General features: G+C 29.3%; 1 protein-coding gene across 2 annotated transcripts; it reads right to left on the bottom strand.

The window, feature by feature from the left end:
• Positions 1–213: 213 nt before the first annotated feature.
• On the bottom strand, positions 214–3,088 carry LOC106759696 (D-amino-acid transaminase, chloroplastic). Of its 2 annotated transcripts, XM_014643002.2 has the most exons (5): positions 2,630–3,088; positions 2,401–2,453; positions 1,852–2,027; positions 1,027–1,700; positions 214–555 (listed from the first exon to the last, which is right to left on the bottom strand). In XM_014643002.2, the coding sequence occupies exons 1-5, from the start codon at positions 2,661–2,663 to the stop codon at positions 458–460; spliced, it is 1,035 nt and encodes a 344-aa protein (XP_014498488.1). In that variant the 5' UTR covers positions 2,664–3,088; the 3' UTR covers positions 214–457. The 2 variants fall into 2 exon arrangements, with proteins under 2 accessions (XP_014498488.1, XP_014498489.1); XM_014643003.2 differs by lacking the exon at positions 2,401–2,453.
• Between the last annotated feature and the right edge of the window lie 15,201 nt (positions 3,089–18,289).

Here is an 18,289-nt window from a genome sequence, read left to right as displayed (position 1 = left end):
AGAGAACAAAGGAATAAAGGGAAAGAGAAAAGGACAGAAAAAAGCCACACCCATGTATGTTGTGTATGAGTTTATCTATTTTCATCAAAAATCTAAATTTTAGTTTGATTCATATCTAATCTGAAGTAAGATTAAATAATAGACTTCTCTGCTTAGAAACTTGAGCCAATATTGCTGTTGCAGTAGACTGGAAAAGAAATGCATGCACACAACTGAAGCATCTGGAAAAATCAAAGTTATTATTATATCAGAACAATACAACAGTGTGAAACAGTTCAAGGACTATTTATCTGCTACGTAAATTTTGTGTAGCAGGAAACAGCTGCTGCTTCACTTGTTCAGTGTTCACACTTAAAATACAAAGAGAAACCTCTTGGTAGATCTCTGCAACCACAACGTGACGCATAAAATTAAGAAATCTGTTGCCAGACTATGATCTGATAAGTTTGAAGGTTCACTAAACGTAAGGCACAGGTATTCTCTGTGTGCCAGAGCCAGTTACCATATCATCCCACAGCAAATTTGAAAGTACCATTGTTAATTCTCCAACACTTCCTGTCAAACATATATAATTGAATAAACAAAAAGAAGAGCAAATGGGAAAAAGAGAAGTAAATTTTGATCACTAATAACAGTCAAGATTAAAACACAAAAAGTCTTGTAATTTTGTGAACTAGTCAAGTGATCTTTAAGGCCCTATTTGTATACGTTTATCCACAAACACTTCAAGGAGAAAAAGTAGAAAGTAAGCAAGGTTAAGGCTTCAGTTCACATGCCATACAAATGCAGATATAGATACCATTGATGGGTAAGATTCATTAGGAAAAGATTATATAAATATGATCTGAACACAACTCATATAAGAAATTGAGACCATTTTCAATTCAGAACTATAAGACAATAGATTTATGGATAGTTTTTCTTATATGGTACTCAACCTTATGATTTTTATTGTGAAACTTAAACTCATACTTGAATTTCTAACAAGGATAATTATTGTTAATCTGTTATTAAGTACATACTTACCATTGCCAATGGGTTGATCATCCCACTCTATGATAGGCAACAAAGGAAGTGTGCTTCCCACATACATCATTTCAGCAGCAGCTTTAGCTTCTTCCACAGATATTTTTTTAGTTGCTACACTTTTGAGGAGCCCTTGATCAACCAACTTGGGTGCGAGTTGAAGAAGCCTTTTTGCAGTGCAACCATGTAGGATGTTATCAAAAGGAGGCATGACAAGTTCTTTGTCTTGTGTTATGAAAGCAACATTCACATTTGGACCTTCAGCAATATAACCTTCCTCATCAACCCATACAGAAGAAGATGCTCCTTTCTCTTCAGCTTCCATCACTGAAAGGACATTTGGCAGATAATTCACATTTTTAGCTGTGGCAAATAGAGGAGGCTTCATTGGCACGTTGGAAGTAATCACTTTAACTCCCTCTTTGCATTGGGAAAAATCATGGTCAATCACTACTGCATAGAATGCAGATGTTGGACACCCTGCTGATGACAGCAAGAAATCACCAGGACCTGCACTCAGCCAAAATCTTAGAGTTCCCTTCTTGCATTTTGATGCTGCAGTCAGTTGTATGATAATGCTGCGAAGCGTTGATTGAGAAAAGGGAGAGGATATCTTTGCTTTGGAGGCTGACAGCAGGAATCTATCAAGGTGAACATCCAATTCATACAGGTATCTGCAGAGGACAAACATCACAAAGACAAATATGTGTTTCAAATGCAAAAAAATATTCTGAAAATTTAAAGTAAACTCAATGCTATGTTACATGAACATCCAAGTATTGTAATTGAGTTGCATGGAGTAACACAAAAATTAGCATTACCTACCCATCAAGAACAATGGATGTATCAAACACACCATGCCCTCTGTGTACCATGTGATCATCGAGGGGGATTACCATCATTGCCGGATCAAGTGTGATACCTCCAAAAATACTTGAATACATAGCAGGGTATGGTTGTTTCTCCACTGAACTCCATTTTTCGTGAAGCTTTTCCAGCAACTGAACACAGCAATCCAACCGAAATTGCAAAGCTTAATGGAGAATACATTACTATATAGATTTATCCAAAGTAAAATTTTCCTAACTTATATTTTCTATCTTTGTCACATCACAAGTCAACATGAGATCTTGATAGTATGTTAAACTATAATGCAAATCCTGGTGAATTGAAAAACGGATTCAGCAAATAAAAAATTTGATCCTCCCCACTTTCTCCCTAATCTGGTTTGCCAACTCCAATGGTGAAACAACAGGCTTTGGGTTCTTCCACACACACACAGATTAATCAATTTAACTCCATAATAATCTATTCATTTATAGGATAATGTGAAGAAATTAAGATGGCACAGAAACAAAAGCTTAAAAATTTCACCTCGGATGATGAAGAGAACACATGAACTCTAAAATCGTCATCATTTTCAACCTCTGTTAACACCCCGATAAAGAAACTAAGTAAAAAGATATAAGGGAAGAAATAACAGCATTACATTACACTAAATTAATTCAACTGAAAAGGCTAAACTGCTAAAGTACCAATAAAGTTTAAATTTTTCAAAGGGATCACATAAACAAAAGATAACCCAGAAACTCAAAAAACTCACCAGGGGCCTTCCAAGGCACAGTGGGATTCACCATGTCGAAAGGAAACACTCAAAAGTAGTAATCAAACTCTGGGTGTGTTGGAAACCACTACGTGCATATATTGGAAGTGGAGCACTGATAAGAACGGTTGTTGTCACAAAAAAACATTAATGCATCACTTCCTTTTATTAAAGTTTTTAACTTTCTGTATTTCTGAAACGGAATCCTTAAAGGGAAGGAGTAAACTAACAAGAAGAACACGATAACATGAGAAAGAGCCGTTTGAATTATTGTTTGTTTGGTTTGTTGGTTGTTTTAGACGGCTTAAACTCTAATGCTGTTGTTTTTGGTTGATTGCTTGTTGGAGTATTTGTCTCATCAAAAACAGTGATGATGGTGACATTTATAATCAATGAAACGAAATCATTGATGATGGACTTCAGAAGAGTTATCTGCAGAGAAAAAAACACATTCTTGCTCACAAAGAATCTTTCCATACCTTATCTTTCCCATTCAGCATTCACTGAATCACCTTTTTCTATTAACTTCTTTGTCTCTGTTGAAATTAAATAATTAAATAAGATCGTGACAAAATGATTTTATCAGAACTTTAAAAGATTTTATTAGTGAAAAAGTAAAAAAAAAAAATCAAAAGGTATATATAAATCTTGTGATATTTTTCTATGAAATCCGATTTATTTAATTACGATTTATAACTTCGAAAAAATCCATAAATATTTGAAAGTACATCAATCATGTTTATGATTATTTTTATTGATTATAAAATAATTTTCGATCAATCACAAATAATACATTAATAATATTTAAATGTTGTAAGAAAATTGTTTTCTAAAGATAATTACCATATATGTAAATACAACATTGAATAAATTTAGGCAAATTCTTAAAAGTTTTCCAAACTTTTTTTTTTTCTATTAATTGAAAGATTAGTTTTTCTCTCTTGAAACAAATAATCTCTTCTCTATTTGTTGAATGTAGTATTATTGAAATTCATTCTCGGTAGTTGATCATTTTTTGAGCAATTTTCTTTTTACGATAAATATATAATTGAAACAGTAAAATCCAATATTCATTTTATAAGATAATGAAGAATATAATTTTGAGTCAATTGTCAATTCCTAAAAGTAAGAACCAAAAATATCAAAGTACAAAAGAGTAATATATAGAAAAAAGAAAACATAAAATTAGAACGAATTAATTAAAATATGTTTTTATTTAATTTTCTTTATACCAATGTTTCTTAAAATTCCTACGTAATTCTTTCAAAACTAAACATTAAAATCAAATACATTTTACTTTGGTTTGGTTCAATTTAAATCAAATTAATGTTTTACGTTTATGTCGGGATTAGTTTTCCGATTTTTGTTGATATAAAATTGTAAAACAATTTTTTACATGAAAAAACATTGAAAGTTTTATGATGAAATTTTGTTAAATAAAAATACATATTGTGATTTTTTGTATTGTTATTATATTCATAATTTAAACTTCCTCTCACATTCATATATAAATTATATAATCTTATAACTAAGAATTACAGTACAATTATGATAAATATAAATGTATTGCAAGTAAAACATAATCAAATCATAAAATAACTTTCAAGTGACATATTCATATATGTTTGTTTGTCATTAATTAACTCTAATTGTATTATATTATATTTAAATTCAGTAAATGGTTTGGTTTAGTTTTTTTTTTTTTAATAATTTATAATAACACAATAATAATTTTTTTTATAGCCACAAGACAATAGTTGTTGACCTAACCAAATGATTCGCATAATAATTTAAGAAAAATAGATTACAGGGTTTGTGGCTCATGGGCCTGCAACAGAACAAAGGTGAGAAATTGAATAATTTTAGGTGTAACTTTTTATAAGAGTTTATAATCTAATTTAATTATATATTTAAGATGTGTATATGATTAGATTAATTTTAGATTTACATGGAATTTGGTTATTTAATTATAAGTTAAGAAATAACTGAAAATCAAATTTTTATTTAGTTAAAACAATTTTTATTATTTATCAACAATTTAACTAGTCTAATATTTGAAAAGTTCTTATGTCTCCAAAAAATACTTTTCATTTTATCATAAATTTGATTATAATTTTCTTTTCTTTAAGTAATTATATTTAATAGTGTATCAAATCATTTTTAAAATGCAAATTTGATCCTTTTTAATTTTTCTTTTGCGTTTTTATTTGATATTTATTATTGTAAAATACTATTTTGATGATTTTTAATATAATTATTTTTATTTTCTTTGATTGTTTTAGAGAATCAATCTTGTACATAGTTTTAAGTATAGTACCTTCTATATAAAGTTTGATTTTATAAGTATGTCTTCTATAACTGTGATAAGACTTTATATTTGTTCTAATTAACTCTTTTATCTTATTGAACTTATGATATGTTCTAGACTATTTAATTGGAATTTTACATTACATATCAATGTGAAAAAAAACTTCTTCTAAATATTTAACGCATCGATATTAGAGGTGTCAATTTAATCCATGGTTCCAGGGCCAGTTCCAATCTATTATTGAAAAAGTCCTATTTTAAGAAACCTCCAACCCCAAAAACCCTCTTTCAAATGGGTTAAGATCAAGGTTAAAGTGAGTTTAGTCTGAGTACAAAACTTTAATTAAATTTTAGAAACAATATAATTTTTATATATTCATAATTTATTATAATTTATTGTAATTTTTCTCTCTTTCTCTCTCTCTTTTATATATATATATATATATATATATATATATATATATATATATATATATATATATATATTAATTAAAGTAATTATCTTATTAATTTCATTATGTTGATAATATTTGTATAAATTAAACGTTATTTATTTAATTATTTCTAAAACTTACTATGATAAACTAAAATAATTATTTATAACAAAAAATTATTTATAAAATTAATAAAAATTATTTATATTCATTTTTTTAATTATGATAATAATGATTTTTTAATTTTTTAAAAAAAAACAAAACTAATATATATATATATTTATATATATATATATATATATATATATATATATATATATATATATATATATATATATATATATATATATATTTAGATAGTGATATATATCCTTCAAATCACAAGCTTTATAAATGTTTGACCTTATTCTTTTGGATAAAATTGATAAAATAATCATTTTATTTAAAAGAAAATTATGTAAAAAATATATATGAAAAATAAATACGAAAAAAAAGAGAATCCTTGTATATATATAAACAAGAGTAAAATTGATAATAAAATATATAAAAAAAGTGCATTCTCTAAAAAAACATTTCTTTATTAATAGATATAGATGTTTAAGTAATATATTTTATATTATTTGAAGAACATCATCTGAGTTAGAGCCGTCAAAATGGGTCACAACCCGTGAGTCAATCCGGCTCACCACGGGTTCGGACCGGGTTGAATTTGAAAAACTTAAATTTTTTTATGCGGGTCAGATTTCAATCCGACTCACCACAGGTTTGGGTCGGGTTGGGTTTGAAAAAAATAATTTTTTTTTATGTGGGTCAGATTTCAACCCGGCTCATTTATACCCAGCTCATGCGGATTGAACTCGTAGTAGGCCGGGTTGGCCCGTCAATACCTAATTTTATTTTTTTAATTTATTATTTTATTTATGAAACCCTAAAAAATAAAATACTCTCTTCACTCACTGTGTATGCAAAAAAGTAACAATCTCCTCTCACAAATCACTCTCACGAAACTTGCTTTTATTTACAGTGCTATCACTCTCACTTCTTCACTGAAATTCTTCAAGGAACATGTTCTTTGTGTTTGTTTTTGGATGACATTTCGATTATATTGTACTTTTTATTATTATTTTGAATTGTCTTCAGTTAACATCATTTTTTGGAGTGAAATTTGTTTAAATTTGAATATAGAAAGTTTGTAATTTTTTTTATTTAAAAAAATTGTAATTAAATGGACTAATGAACCAACTCGTTTACCCACCAACCTGTGGTGGATTGAGCCGGGTTCAGATTTTTCTGGCTCACTAATAAATGAGTCGGGTTGGGTTGACTCACTGAGTGACCAACCCGTGGTAGGTCGGATCGGGTCGAGCCGGGTTACCCATTTTGACCGCTCTAATATGAGTCATAAGAATATCCGTATGCTCTGAAATAACATTTGTGAATTAATAACTTCACACCATGATAATATTCCAAAAAACTTAAATCACAGTCCACACAAAAATTGTAAAATTGACTTAATTTGTTTTTATCCGTACTTAATTTATATTAGGAACATTAATCAGATTAATACATTGTGTTTAGTAGCAGAAAGTTTTCCTAATAAATGAAACACTAGACTAGAAATTAGGCTCAAGGTGATTCAATTGGGAACCCTATGTTTTGGAACAGAGCGCAAAAGTCAATTTTATATAATAAATATTTATAGAATTTTAAGTATCAAAAATAAATATTTATCTTATATAATAAAAAATAATAATTAGGTAATTTTGGTCTATCAAATATAATTGGATCATTTTTAGAAATTATAACACTCAGACTTGGAACAAATTGGAATTAATTACACTTTTTCTTGCATTGAAAATAAATAAAAAATTCTAAAAAAGAAAGCACATTGGTTGGCCCTAACCCATAGGTATCTTGACCCTATGAGCTTTTTCTATGAGGGGTTTTTTGGCCCTGTGGGCTTTCTGGCCCCAACCCATGTGGGTCAGGGCCAAACCATATTAGAGGAGCCAAATTGACAGGTCTAATCGATATACTTATAACTTTGAACTTAAAATTAATTATGAAATAAAAAAGAACTTCAATATTAATATTCAAGACAATTGTATATATAACTCTAGTGTATATCTATAGATTTTGTATATATTGTGTATTATATGAATACCTATCCGGCCAATGGATAGTTAATGAAATAATTAAAGGTGTTTATTGAAAATGGGTTGGATGATACACCCATTTTAATATATATATATATATATATATATATATATATATATATATATATATATATATATATATATTATGTTTGACAAGAAGGTTATGTAACTAATTTTTGAGTACTCATTTTTATTAAACATAATTACGCAAAGTCACTGATTTGAACGTTGAAGTGCCTTTGGCAAGTAACCTTCCACACGGTTTGGAAGAGAAGGAGAAGAGGAAGAGACAATAAACAATGCAATTTGAATAATGGAAGATTATTATAAAGTTCATCCCGTCTACCGGACAACTTTAAATGTTGATTTAGAGATCTCGGTATTTTATCCAAACCATATTGCATAAAGATAAATTATAGATCAAACTTTCTCCATCTTTAATCTTAAATTCACCTTCTTTTATTTTGAAATTAGAATTCTCTAGAATCTAGCTTTTACATTCCTGTTACTAGTTTAGGATAAGAGGAGGTGGATTAAGATTTTTATAAAAACACATTCACGAATTAGGTCGCTCAAAACTTGAGTACGCCCAATTTTACATTTGTGGGCCATGACCAAGCTCAAGCCCATGTAACATGTGAATAAATAGGTGACAAAAGAAAGACAGATTCTTTCTGCACCACCATAATTTGTTTCCTGCACTCCCATAAAAGAAAACTTCCTATTTTGTCCCTTTTGATTATATAATTTGAAAAAAAAACTTCTCGATTAATCTGGAAGCTTTGGCAGAAATTAAAAATAACTTCTGGATTATACAATCCTGAAGTCGTTTCTTTTTTTAAAAATTAGTTTCGAACCAGTGCATACACACGAGTCTTTTTCCTTTTTTATGCTTATTATATTATTTTATTAAACTAAAAATATTTAAATTATATTATAACATTATTTATAAATTAATTTATTTCTTTTAAACAAATTAACAATTTAAAACAACATAACAGACTATTATTCATACATATATTTAAATGTCAAACGTTTATTAATATTTAGATACATATGTATTGTATAACGTTTATGTGAAGTTTATTTAAAATAATTATGAGTTTAGGATTTATTTACACATGTACAGTGTTTAGTGTGTTATTCTAGATGGTTTTTTTTTAATAGACACTATTTTATTAGGTACTATTATTAAAATTTAAAATAAGAGTTATTAGACAATCTTATCTTAATAATTTCTCTGTTTTTATTATGTTTAATAAATATTTATACTAACATGAAATATATATTAGAGAATATCAAAGAAATAAGATAGATATTAATCCGACCGTTATATGAGTTATATCATGTTAATCATTTAACTAATATATTAAGACATGAGCATACAAGAATTAATCAAAGCAACTATAAAGATATTGATAAAAGCAAATTTTAGAAAAAAGCAACTTTGTCCTACTAGTCATGTCTAGCTGTTTGATATTTCAAAGCATAGAAGAATAAAACAAATTTATCATGGTAGTTGATTAGCTATCCTTTTATATATTCAGAGTAATTATTCATACAATCGTTTATAACAAAGTATATAGACATGTAGTTTTCATTATAGCATATATAATGTATCAAAGCATATAAATTTAGTATAAGAAATTGCATCTAATATATAATAGATATGTGAGAAATTGCTTTATGAAAACTTTTGATAAGAAATTTAAAAGCAAAAATGAAAATAAAACTTTGTTTAGTTTATATAATTATTGATGATAGTTTTTAAGATGTAGATGAAAAGAGAAATAGCATAGCACATGAAAGAGGTTAAAAAGGTGTGGAGGAGAAAGCAGAAAGAAAAGAAAATAGATGTGTGAGGATAAGAAGATGAAAGAAAGGCAAAGAAGATAAGAATAAAAAAATGAAGCAGAGAGAAAGTAGGAAGTACTCTCATGATTCCCTTGTCTTTGTATAAGTTCCAAACCCAAGCTTTTGGCGTTTGGCCTTTACCACATTCATCTTATTCTTTCCCTTATATTTCAGAGCCATCGCAAGTTTCTCTCGAAAGCACTCAGATTATCAGCCTCAAATAATTCTCACAAACTGTGTGATTTCAGTAGTAGGGTACACCGCGTGCCATGCCATTTCCATGCACACGCAGCTGGCGTAACACTTTCTTTGTCCATAACCGATTGATGCATGATCATGATCACGATTAACACTCATTATTGCTACCCCAATCATGCACACTGTTTCAACCTTAATGTACCTCAAAGTCCAATTTCATCATCACCATCATTATGATCATCCTTGTACCCATTTCCTTAGCTAACCCTATAAGTACATAGCCATCATCATGGTTGTTGTTAGTGCCTCTGCAGCAATGGCTAGAAACTCAGAACCATGTTTTATTCGTTGTTGGGAAATAAGAACCCACTTTCTCAGTTCAAAGCTAAGGTAAAAACATCCCCTACTTCATCTGCAAAGGAAAAAAACAATTCCAATGTAATAATGTCTGCTATAGTCCAAAACCCATTTTAAAAATATTTTTTTAAGTTAAATATATTTTTACTTTTTTAAAATATTAATAAAATATTAAAAATTGTCTATGATTTCAATTTTAATATAGTTTTATTTTAATATTTTAAAAATGTATATATATAACCTTCTTAATTCAATTATATTAACTTTTTTTGTTACCTTTTCAAATATATTTTAGGATGAAATCTAGTTATTTACATTGTTTTGGCAATAATCATTCTCAAATATTATTTAATAAGTTCAAAAGAATTAAGTTGTTAATTTAAAAGAATTATATCTATTTATTATTAAAATTTGATAATGAAAATGTATTACAGTTTGAAACAAAACAAATTTTAATTTTGCTTATAAACTAAAAACTTATTTAACTTATAATTGTGACATTTCAATAGTGGAAACATTACATAATGAATAAGATAAGATAGATCAATTAACAAACTAAAAAAAATATGTACAATACTGATGTATCAAAAACCACTAAAAAACGATAAATACTATGGAAACTATAATAATAAATCACTACTAATCGGTAGCCTATCGCTTAATGCTTGCTCAACAGACACATTAATGTGTTCTTCTTACACCCATCAGATGATCATCGTAAAAAAAAATACATATAAAACAAATAACCAAGAACATACAAGAAGGGTAAACTCATTGTAAAACAATCATTCATATTTAAATAAATACAATATACAATTTCAAACACACCATAATTAACATTGTTTCTCTTCACACATACAGGCTCAAACTTGATCAAAACCTTTTTCTATAGGCTTAATTACCTTTTTAGTCCCCAAGTTGGGGACTGAATTTTTGTTTGATACCCGCTTTTAAAAGTGATTTAATTAGGTCCCTATGTTATTGATTTTGTTTTCAATAGGTCACTTCCGTTAAGTAGCTTGTTACAGCGTTAAATGTTGAGTGATCTGTCAACTAAATTATCCAACGTGGGAAAAACAGTTTTTTTACCAATGAAATATATGAAAATAATTTGTAAAATGGAAAAAGAAAAAACAAAATTGATTTGGCTTTCTCCTCTGAACGAATGAAACCAGAGACACCTCTTCGTTGCTCACGGCTACGCCTTAGCTTCCGGCCACTACAAACCGAGGTCCATGGCATCGCCGACAACGACTCTCCTTTCCCCTTTCTTTTTCGATTTCTTTCTCTCACGCGAGAGTAACTCCCTGTCAACAACCATCATCGCGTGCCTCCCCTCAGACCAGAGCCTTTGTTGACGAAGCGGGTCACCGCCACTCTTCGTGGTTGGTCGAGAACATCGTCGGCGACAATACCAACGTTGAAAGCGCCATCGCCCTCCACGACCCTTTTCTGTTTTCCCTCCGTGTCTGACTTCGATGGCAATAAAGACCATGATGATGTTGCGCCATTTTCTTCACCAACAAACTCAATCCTCCTGGACCAATGATCGATTCTACTAGCAACTATCTACTATCATTGGTTGTCTAGCAAAATCAAAGACAATGCCGCCACAGGTTGCAGGCACAATAATAATCGCAAGATCTGGTATCAATCTCAAGTCTAATGGGAGAACTGGATGAAGAATTTGGCCAAGAATGCTTCATTCTCGTGGAAGAAGGAGTCAGAGTGATAGTCTCGCTGGAAATAGCCGCGAGCTCGAATTATTGTGGCAAGATGATGGGGGAGATGGTTTTCTGATGTGTGCTGTTGGGATAAAATGAAGAGGGTGTCGAACAAGATTGTGTTTGGGAATGATTTAGGATAGCAATGGGGAGCGTGATGGAGATGGAGGTTAAGGTGTTTGTTATAAGGTTTTGTTATAAGGTGTTTGTTATAAGGTTTTGTTATAATTAAGGTGTTTTGTTATAAGGTGTTTGTTATAAGGTGTTGTGGTGGATTTGAATGATAAAATGGAGGAGAGGAGAATCAGAGATGAACAGATAGATAGAGGTGAGCGAATATAGGAATTGAGGATAGTGTGGGAGATGAATGATGGATGATCGTTGTTAACAGAGAATGGAAGGACTGGAAGAGATGAAGTTATCTCTTGCTTCTGCTGGTTAGAACGATGCTGGATAGATAGGGATTTTGGAAGAAAAATTGGTACATGAAAGGTAAAGGTGTGGTCTGTGATTGAGAAAAATTGCCACGCTGGATAATTCAGTTGACAGATAATTCAACATTTAACGTCGTAACAAGCTACTTAACGGAAGGACATATTGAACAAAATCAATAACATGGGGACCTAATTAAATCACTTTTAAAAACGGATATCAAACGGAAATTCAACCTCCAACTTGAGAACTAAAAAGGTAATTAAGCCTTTTCTATATAGTATAAATGTTGAGCCATGAATAGTTATGCACCTGTGTGGTGAAATAACTTAAAAAAGATAAAAAGAAAAGTAAAATATATGAAAATAAATAATTTATATAAAGATTAAATATGTTTTTAATTTTTAAATTGGACATAAAATTAAAATTTGCATATTCAAAACTTTAAAAATAAAAAATATATAATAATTTGAATGTAAATAAATAAAATATCTCAAACATAGAATTGCAACGTGACTTGATGATCAAAAAAGATTTGATGTAATTATGGTTAATATGATAGTAGAATTTATGAAGTGTAGTAAATGCAGAGATTGGGTGGAGAATTCGAAGAGCCCTGTAATTGGTAGTCTCTGAATGAACAGGAGAAGAAAATATGGCAATGTTGAGTTATAATTAAAAGGAAAATTGATAGTGGTTTTAGAAGGTGTTTGCTAAGAAGGTGATAAGTAATGGAAATGACAGAATATCCATAGTTCCCAAGACTAAGCACTGTTTTGCCCATTTTTTGAATGTGTCTTTTTATGTAGGTTTCCATTTTGATGCTATGGGTGGCAGGCACCATCTGCTTCATCCACAATTGCAATAATTTACCTGTTACAGTGTTGACAATGGGACAAGATGAGGGTAAAGTTTCAAAAGGTTCAACCTTGAAAAAAGAAATTCAAAAGAAAAAAGGGTTACAATGTACTGAGAAGGTGCATTAAATTTGTCCCTCCCATAAGTAGGAAGTGTGTAGCCATAGGCTATGGTCACCAAGTCCAAAACTGAACTAAAACCAGAACCTCCACGTGAAAATCAACCAAGACACTGTTTATCTCACCCTCTACAACTACTACCCATTAAATGTAACAACACAACCATTCAACCACTTTCATCTTTAGTATACAATAATAATATTATCAATTTTCTATGCGCAGTCTTTCTGTATGCCAAAGTGAAACCGAGGCTCATCAATGACTATGTCTATGTAGTAGTGTGGTTTTAAAAGGTGGTGGTAATTTCTGAATAAGGTCCACCACCACCTATCAAGCTCAAACACATGCTCTTATACTTTTCCTTCCGAAACTTACGTTAAAAATAATCCTCCATGTCGGTTCATCATTGCACGTCAAAGACTTGTTGTTGCCACAATGGAAAACCAACACCCCCAGCCATAGCAACCTCTGCGATTGTCTCGTCTTCACCATACACAACGCACGTTTCTTTAACAGAAAAGGTATTGCATCGCGTCACAAAAACGTACGCGAGCTGTTAGATTTATCAAATCGTTAACATTGTCTTAGTTAAACAAACTATTTTCAATTCGGATTCTTATGGGACAAAATCGTGTTTCTCATTCAATCTCAAATGGAGCCCCTTGCATCAAATTCATTTTCTGGAATATTGCGTTTGGTAACTACAATTTTCGGGAGACAAAAAGGTATATATTAGAAATCCCATATCAACTAGAAGATAACATCAATTCATAATATATAAGTAAGTGTAAATTTTACTTTACAAATTTATTTTGTGAATTTGAATTAGATTTAAAGCTCACTTCTTAATATAATATCAAAATCATCGTTAAAGTTTTATATAACTATAAACTTGGAATTGATTTGGTCGAAAGAAGGAGAAAGCGGTTTTGTTGGTTAGTGAGACGCCCTTTTGATCAATGTAAATGTTACTATTACTTCGTTTTTACAATAAGCCTTGATATGTTATGGAGTTAAAATTGGAACTTAGTGGAAATAAAATTTTCTAGCGTTGTTATTTATTGGTCCTTTTGAATTTATATTTAAATAAATATTTGAAACAGATCAATCATAGACTATCATGTATGTATTGTTAAAAAAATGTTAATAAAAAGTTATTAAATTTTTTTTTTCCTTTTAAATAAAGAAAATTGAAACATAGAAGAGTGCAGACTAAAGTTTCGGATAAAAGATGATGACTAAATAGATGACCAACAATGCTATGCCTTTTATATTTTTTAATAATATATAGACTAAAACTTATATTTTGTCGATTGATACGTCACCAATTTCGCTGTTGTCCCTTAATATTTTTATTAACCTTTTTAATTCCTAATAAATTTTCTTTTTTCTTTTTTGCATGTAAACACTATATAAATTACTTTATTTTACTGTTCATTGTGTTATGCAATAAACTTTGACATAAAAATAAAATAGTTATTAAGGACTAAATATAAAACTTAAACGTTTATTAAAAATAAAAAATATATATCTAAAAACTTTGATTTAATTTTTAGTACAAAAAAGGTATATGTATAAGCATATTTTTTTTAAAAAATGGGTGGCCATTGGTAGGACTGTAATAAAATTTTCGATGTACCATATAGATAGTGTGCACCTCGGTTTGTTGAAGGTACATTTAAATTTTTATGCGTACTCAGATTAATTTATTTGGTCGTCCTTTTTTATACTTTCGCATCGTAAATATCTTTTCCTGTTAATTAATTAAAAATTATTATCTTATAATTTTTTAAATAATTAGTATAAACATATATATAAAATATTAGAAGAGTTATTTATTATCATTATTATTATTAAATAAAAAATACATAATGATGGTAATTTAATTTAAGTTAAATTATTGATTTATTATATTAATGGAATCATGGGAACATGATGAAACACGTGCGGAAAACATTTCCTATCAACGTAACAACCTTGGATATTGGTTTGGTTCACGGGAAGCAAGACTAAAGATGTGATGTATATGTTAGAATTACACTTTAAACCTAATAATACTATGTTAGAAGAGGATTTTAAGTTTAACTCAATTTCATAAAACCAATTTGTAAGATGAAGTTTGTATCTATTTATATACTATGAATTAGTCTTATTTCTAGTCGATATAAGAAACTGTTGAGAAAATTTTCACCATACACACTCATAACGTGACCCACACAAATAATTTTCCTCTTCAACTTTTTCCAAGAGAGACTTCTAACGGTATATAAATAGAGGACATGGAGAGGAGACACCCATAATTTAGAAGCCATTATCGTACGGTGAAGTATATTCCTCATTAAATGTAGTTAAGAAACAAAGTTACTACTGTATTATGAGTATTATGATGATACAAAATCTGAAGCACGTGGTGTGAAGAACCTGGTGAATGCATGTTGGGATAAATCAAACTGTTTGGGATTGATACGTGATAGCTACCAAATTATTGTTATCAACAATGGCTGGTCGATTGAGTTATATCACAACAGTGATTATCCAGCACTGGATGTTGAATTATTGAGGTGGGGTACATGTGTTTTTGCACGGACTTCGACCTTCCCAATCATCTACACATCCTATGTTTTTAATTAAAATCAAATAGTCAAATTTTCTAATCAAATTAAACGCTCATAAACTATTTAGATGTTGTTATATGACATCATGGAAGCTCATTTATGCACTCGTGAAAATAAAAGGAAGACTCTAATAAAAGAAGTTCCTAACTCAATATCAAAAAACTATGTGATGTGATAAGCTACTAACATACATTACAAACATTTGACTTAACTTTTAGAAGAATCTTGCATTAAATTAGACTAAAAAAATTTCATCTATCATTTTAGATTTATTGAATCATGATCACAACAAAGTTTTGTTATAGGAACTCGGTCTAGTCATATGACAAGACAAATCCCTATAATTTATTATACATAGTTCTTTTTTATATGTCATAAATTAGGTTTTCATACAAGTCTCTTTCGATTTTTACTACCTAATATTTTTCTTTATGTGAGTCTAGTATATCTTTGAAAATTCCAAATTCACTACATAATTTAAAGGTCTCAACATATTTTCTTCTTCAATTCAAAATAACTATGTTCAATATATACTACATGTTATATCACAACCATTTCATCACCACAAAATGCCACTTTCATATGTATTCAACTCAATTTCATGAGTTTTTATTTAAATAGTTGGCTAAACAAATTTGACATATCCAATGACATAACTCTGAGATTTTAATGAATTGGATTTTGCTTTAACAAAAAGTTTTGCTTACTTAACAACTCTCCATATCAAGTGATTAAATTGGTTTAAACTAAGTTTATTCTTATGCCTAACATAAAATATATTGTTCCAAACTAACTACAACTTGAACCAACTTTACCCAATTGAAATATTCCAACTTTCAAATTGAGAAATACAACACAACTCGTTTAAAATCTATTCACTCAAATTATACTAATTATTTAAACACAATTCCAACTCTTTAATATCTCAAGCAAACCACATAACTAACCAAATTGTCTACAAAAAAACATTTTATCATATTACACCATAAAATATCTTTACCATATCACCAAACACTAATTTCAAGATTCAAACAATTTGAATATATTCAAACAAGACACAATCCCTCAAAAATTATGATAACATCACCAAATTCTAAGGTATTATACTAAAAAACACATAATTGACTTTGTTTACCTCTAAAGACTTGTTTAGGTTAAGCTCTCAACTTAACTATTTTCATAGAAAAGCTAAATATTTACAAACTAGACTATGAAAAACAATTTAAATATACCTTCACGTTCCTGAACCGATAAAGATTCATTCATCTATATTATATCCGTACAAATAACACATGCAAACACAAAATATATTTTTTTATCGGACTATATTCTACTTTTCAATAGAATATCTAAGATTGATACTAATATAAAAAAAAAAAAAAAAAAACAAATCTTCTAAAATTCTATAACAAAGATAAAATCAAAGAGTCTTAGATGATGATTTATGATGAGTAAAGGTTAAATATTTAATTTTGTTTTATCTGTAAAGTTTTTTAAGTTAAATAATAAAATATTTATACTTTAGACCAGTTATATTGTTAAGCACATTATTAAGTCGTCCTTGGTCCTTACATTATTAAGTGTGTTTAAAAGAAAATACCTCAACAAAAATACATTTGTAGGATATCCTAACCTTGTTTCATATTAAATAAAAAAAGAAAGTTTTTTTAACAACTTTTTCTCTGAAAACATCTTTGACAAAATTAAATGATGCTACTCAAGATATCGACAAAAGAGAAGAAAATAATAAACAAAAGATAAATCAATTAGTTACAAGGATTTGCCAAGATTTTTCGATTTTATTAAGATATTTCACATTGTTTACCTTTAGATATTTGATCTCATTATATATATAATCCACGTACAAACCAAGTAACAGGCTCGTTGATGTTATTCTTCCTGGCAATTTCTTCTCATACTCTTTCCAATTTTAATTTATTGTTAAGGAGAACTTAGATTTACTTCATGTACATGTTAATGTTGGAAGGATATCCACCATAGTTCCATGTCTATGTTTTGGTCTTCCGTATATTGAAACATTTACTGTATATTGAAACATTTACTGGGAAAATATGAAACAGAAACCACGACAATTCTTACTTATGATTTACTACACATCTAGCATGATATTCAAGAGTAATCGCGCCTACCTATAATTATTAAAGCGTGATAGATTGTTTCTATCGTTAACAAGATGACATCATCATCTATTTCACCTGACATCGTCTGGTCACACGAAACCTTAATTAAGGTGCACCAATGTTTCATTAAAGAATCTAATTTTGGATAATTCCATTTAGTTTTTCACCTGATACATCATATTAATGTTTTCAAATATTCTAAGAGGAATATTAAAATCTATGGAGATATAAAATCTATTAGTGGTACAAGGTTGCAAACGTATCTAGCACTAGCAAACAAGATCCTGCACTGCTACTCCTTAAATATTAAGCATTTAGTTACAAGACCCACAGGTCAGAAACGCAAACATTTGTAATTCTATAACGGTTCATAGACGATAACTCAAACGCAGAAAACGCAAAGATTTCCAGAGACACAAATCCTGTAATGGTCCAAAGATCAAAATCAAACCCCACACGATCTGA

The sequence above is a fragment of the Vigna radiata genome, chromosome 5 (genome assembly GCF_000741045.1).
Source record: "Vigna radiata var. radiata cultivar VC1973A chromosome 5, Vradiata_ver6, whole genome shotgun sequence".
In the NCBI taxonomy this organism is placed as follows: Eukaryota; Viridiplantae; Streptophyta; class Magnoliopsida; order Fabales; family Fabaceae; genus Vigna; species Vigna radiata.
This window is presented reverse-complemented; position numbering and strand designations above follow the sequence as displayed.

Excerpts from the sequence above, each read along its gene's own strand:
- LOC106759696 (XM_014643002.2), bottom strand. The coding sequence starts at position 2,663 with ATGGTGAATCCCACTGTGCCTTGGAAGGCCCCTG. Across the intron at positions 1,701-1,851 it reads ACATCCATTGTTCTTGATGG|ATACCTGTATGAATTGGATG; the intron begins GTAGGTAATGCT and ends TGTCCTCTGCAG. Across the intron at positions 556-1,026 it reads TGATCAACCCATTGGCAATG|GAAGTGTTGGAGAATTAACA; the intron begins GTAAGTATGTAC and ends TATGTTTGACAG.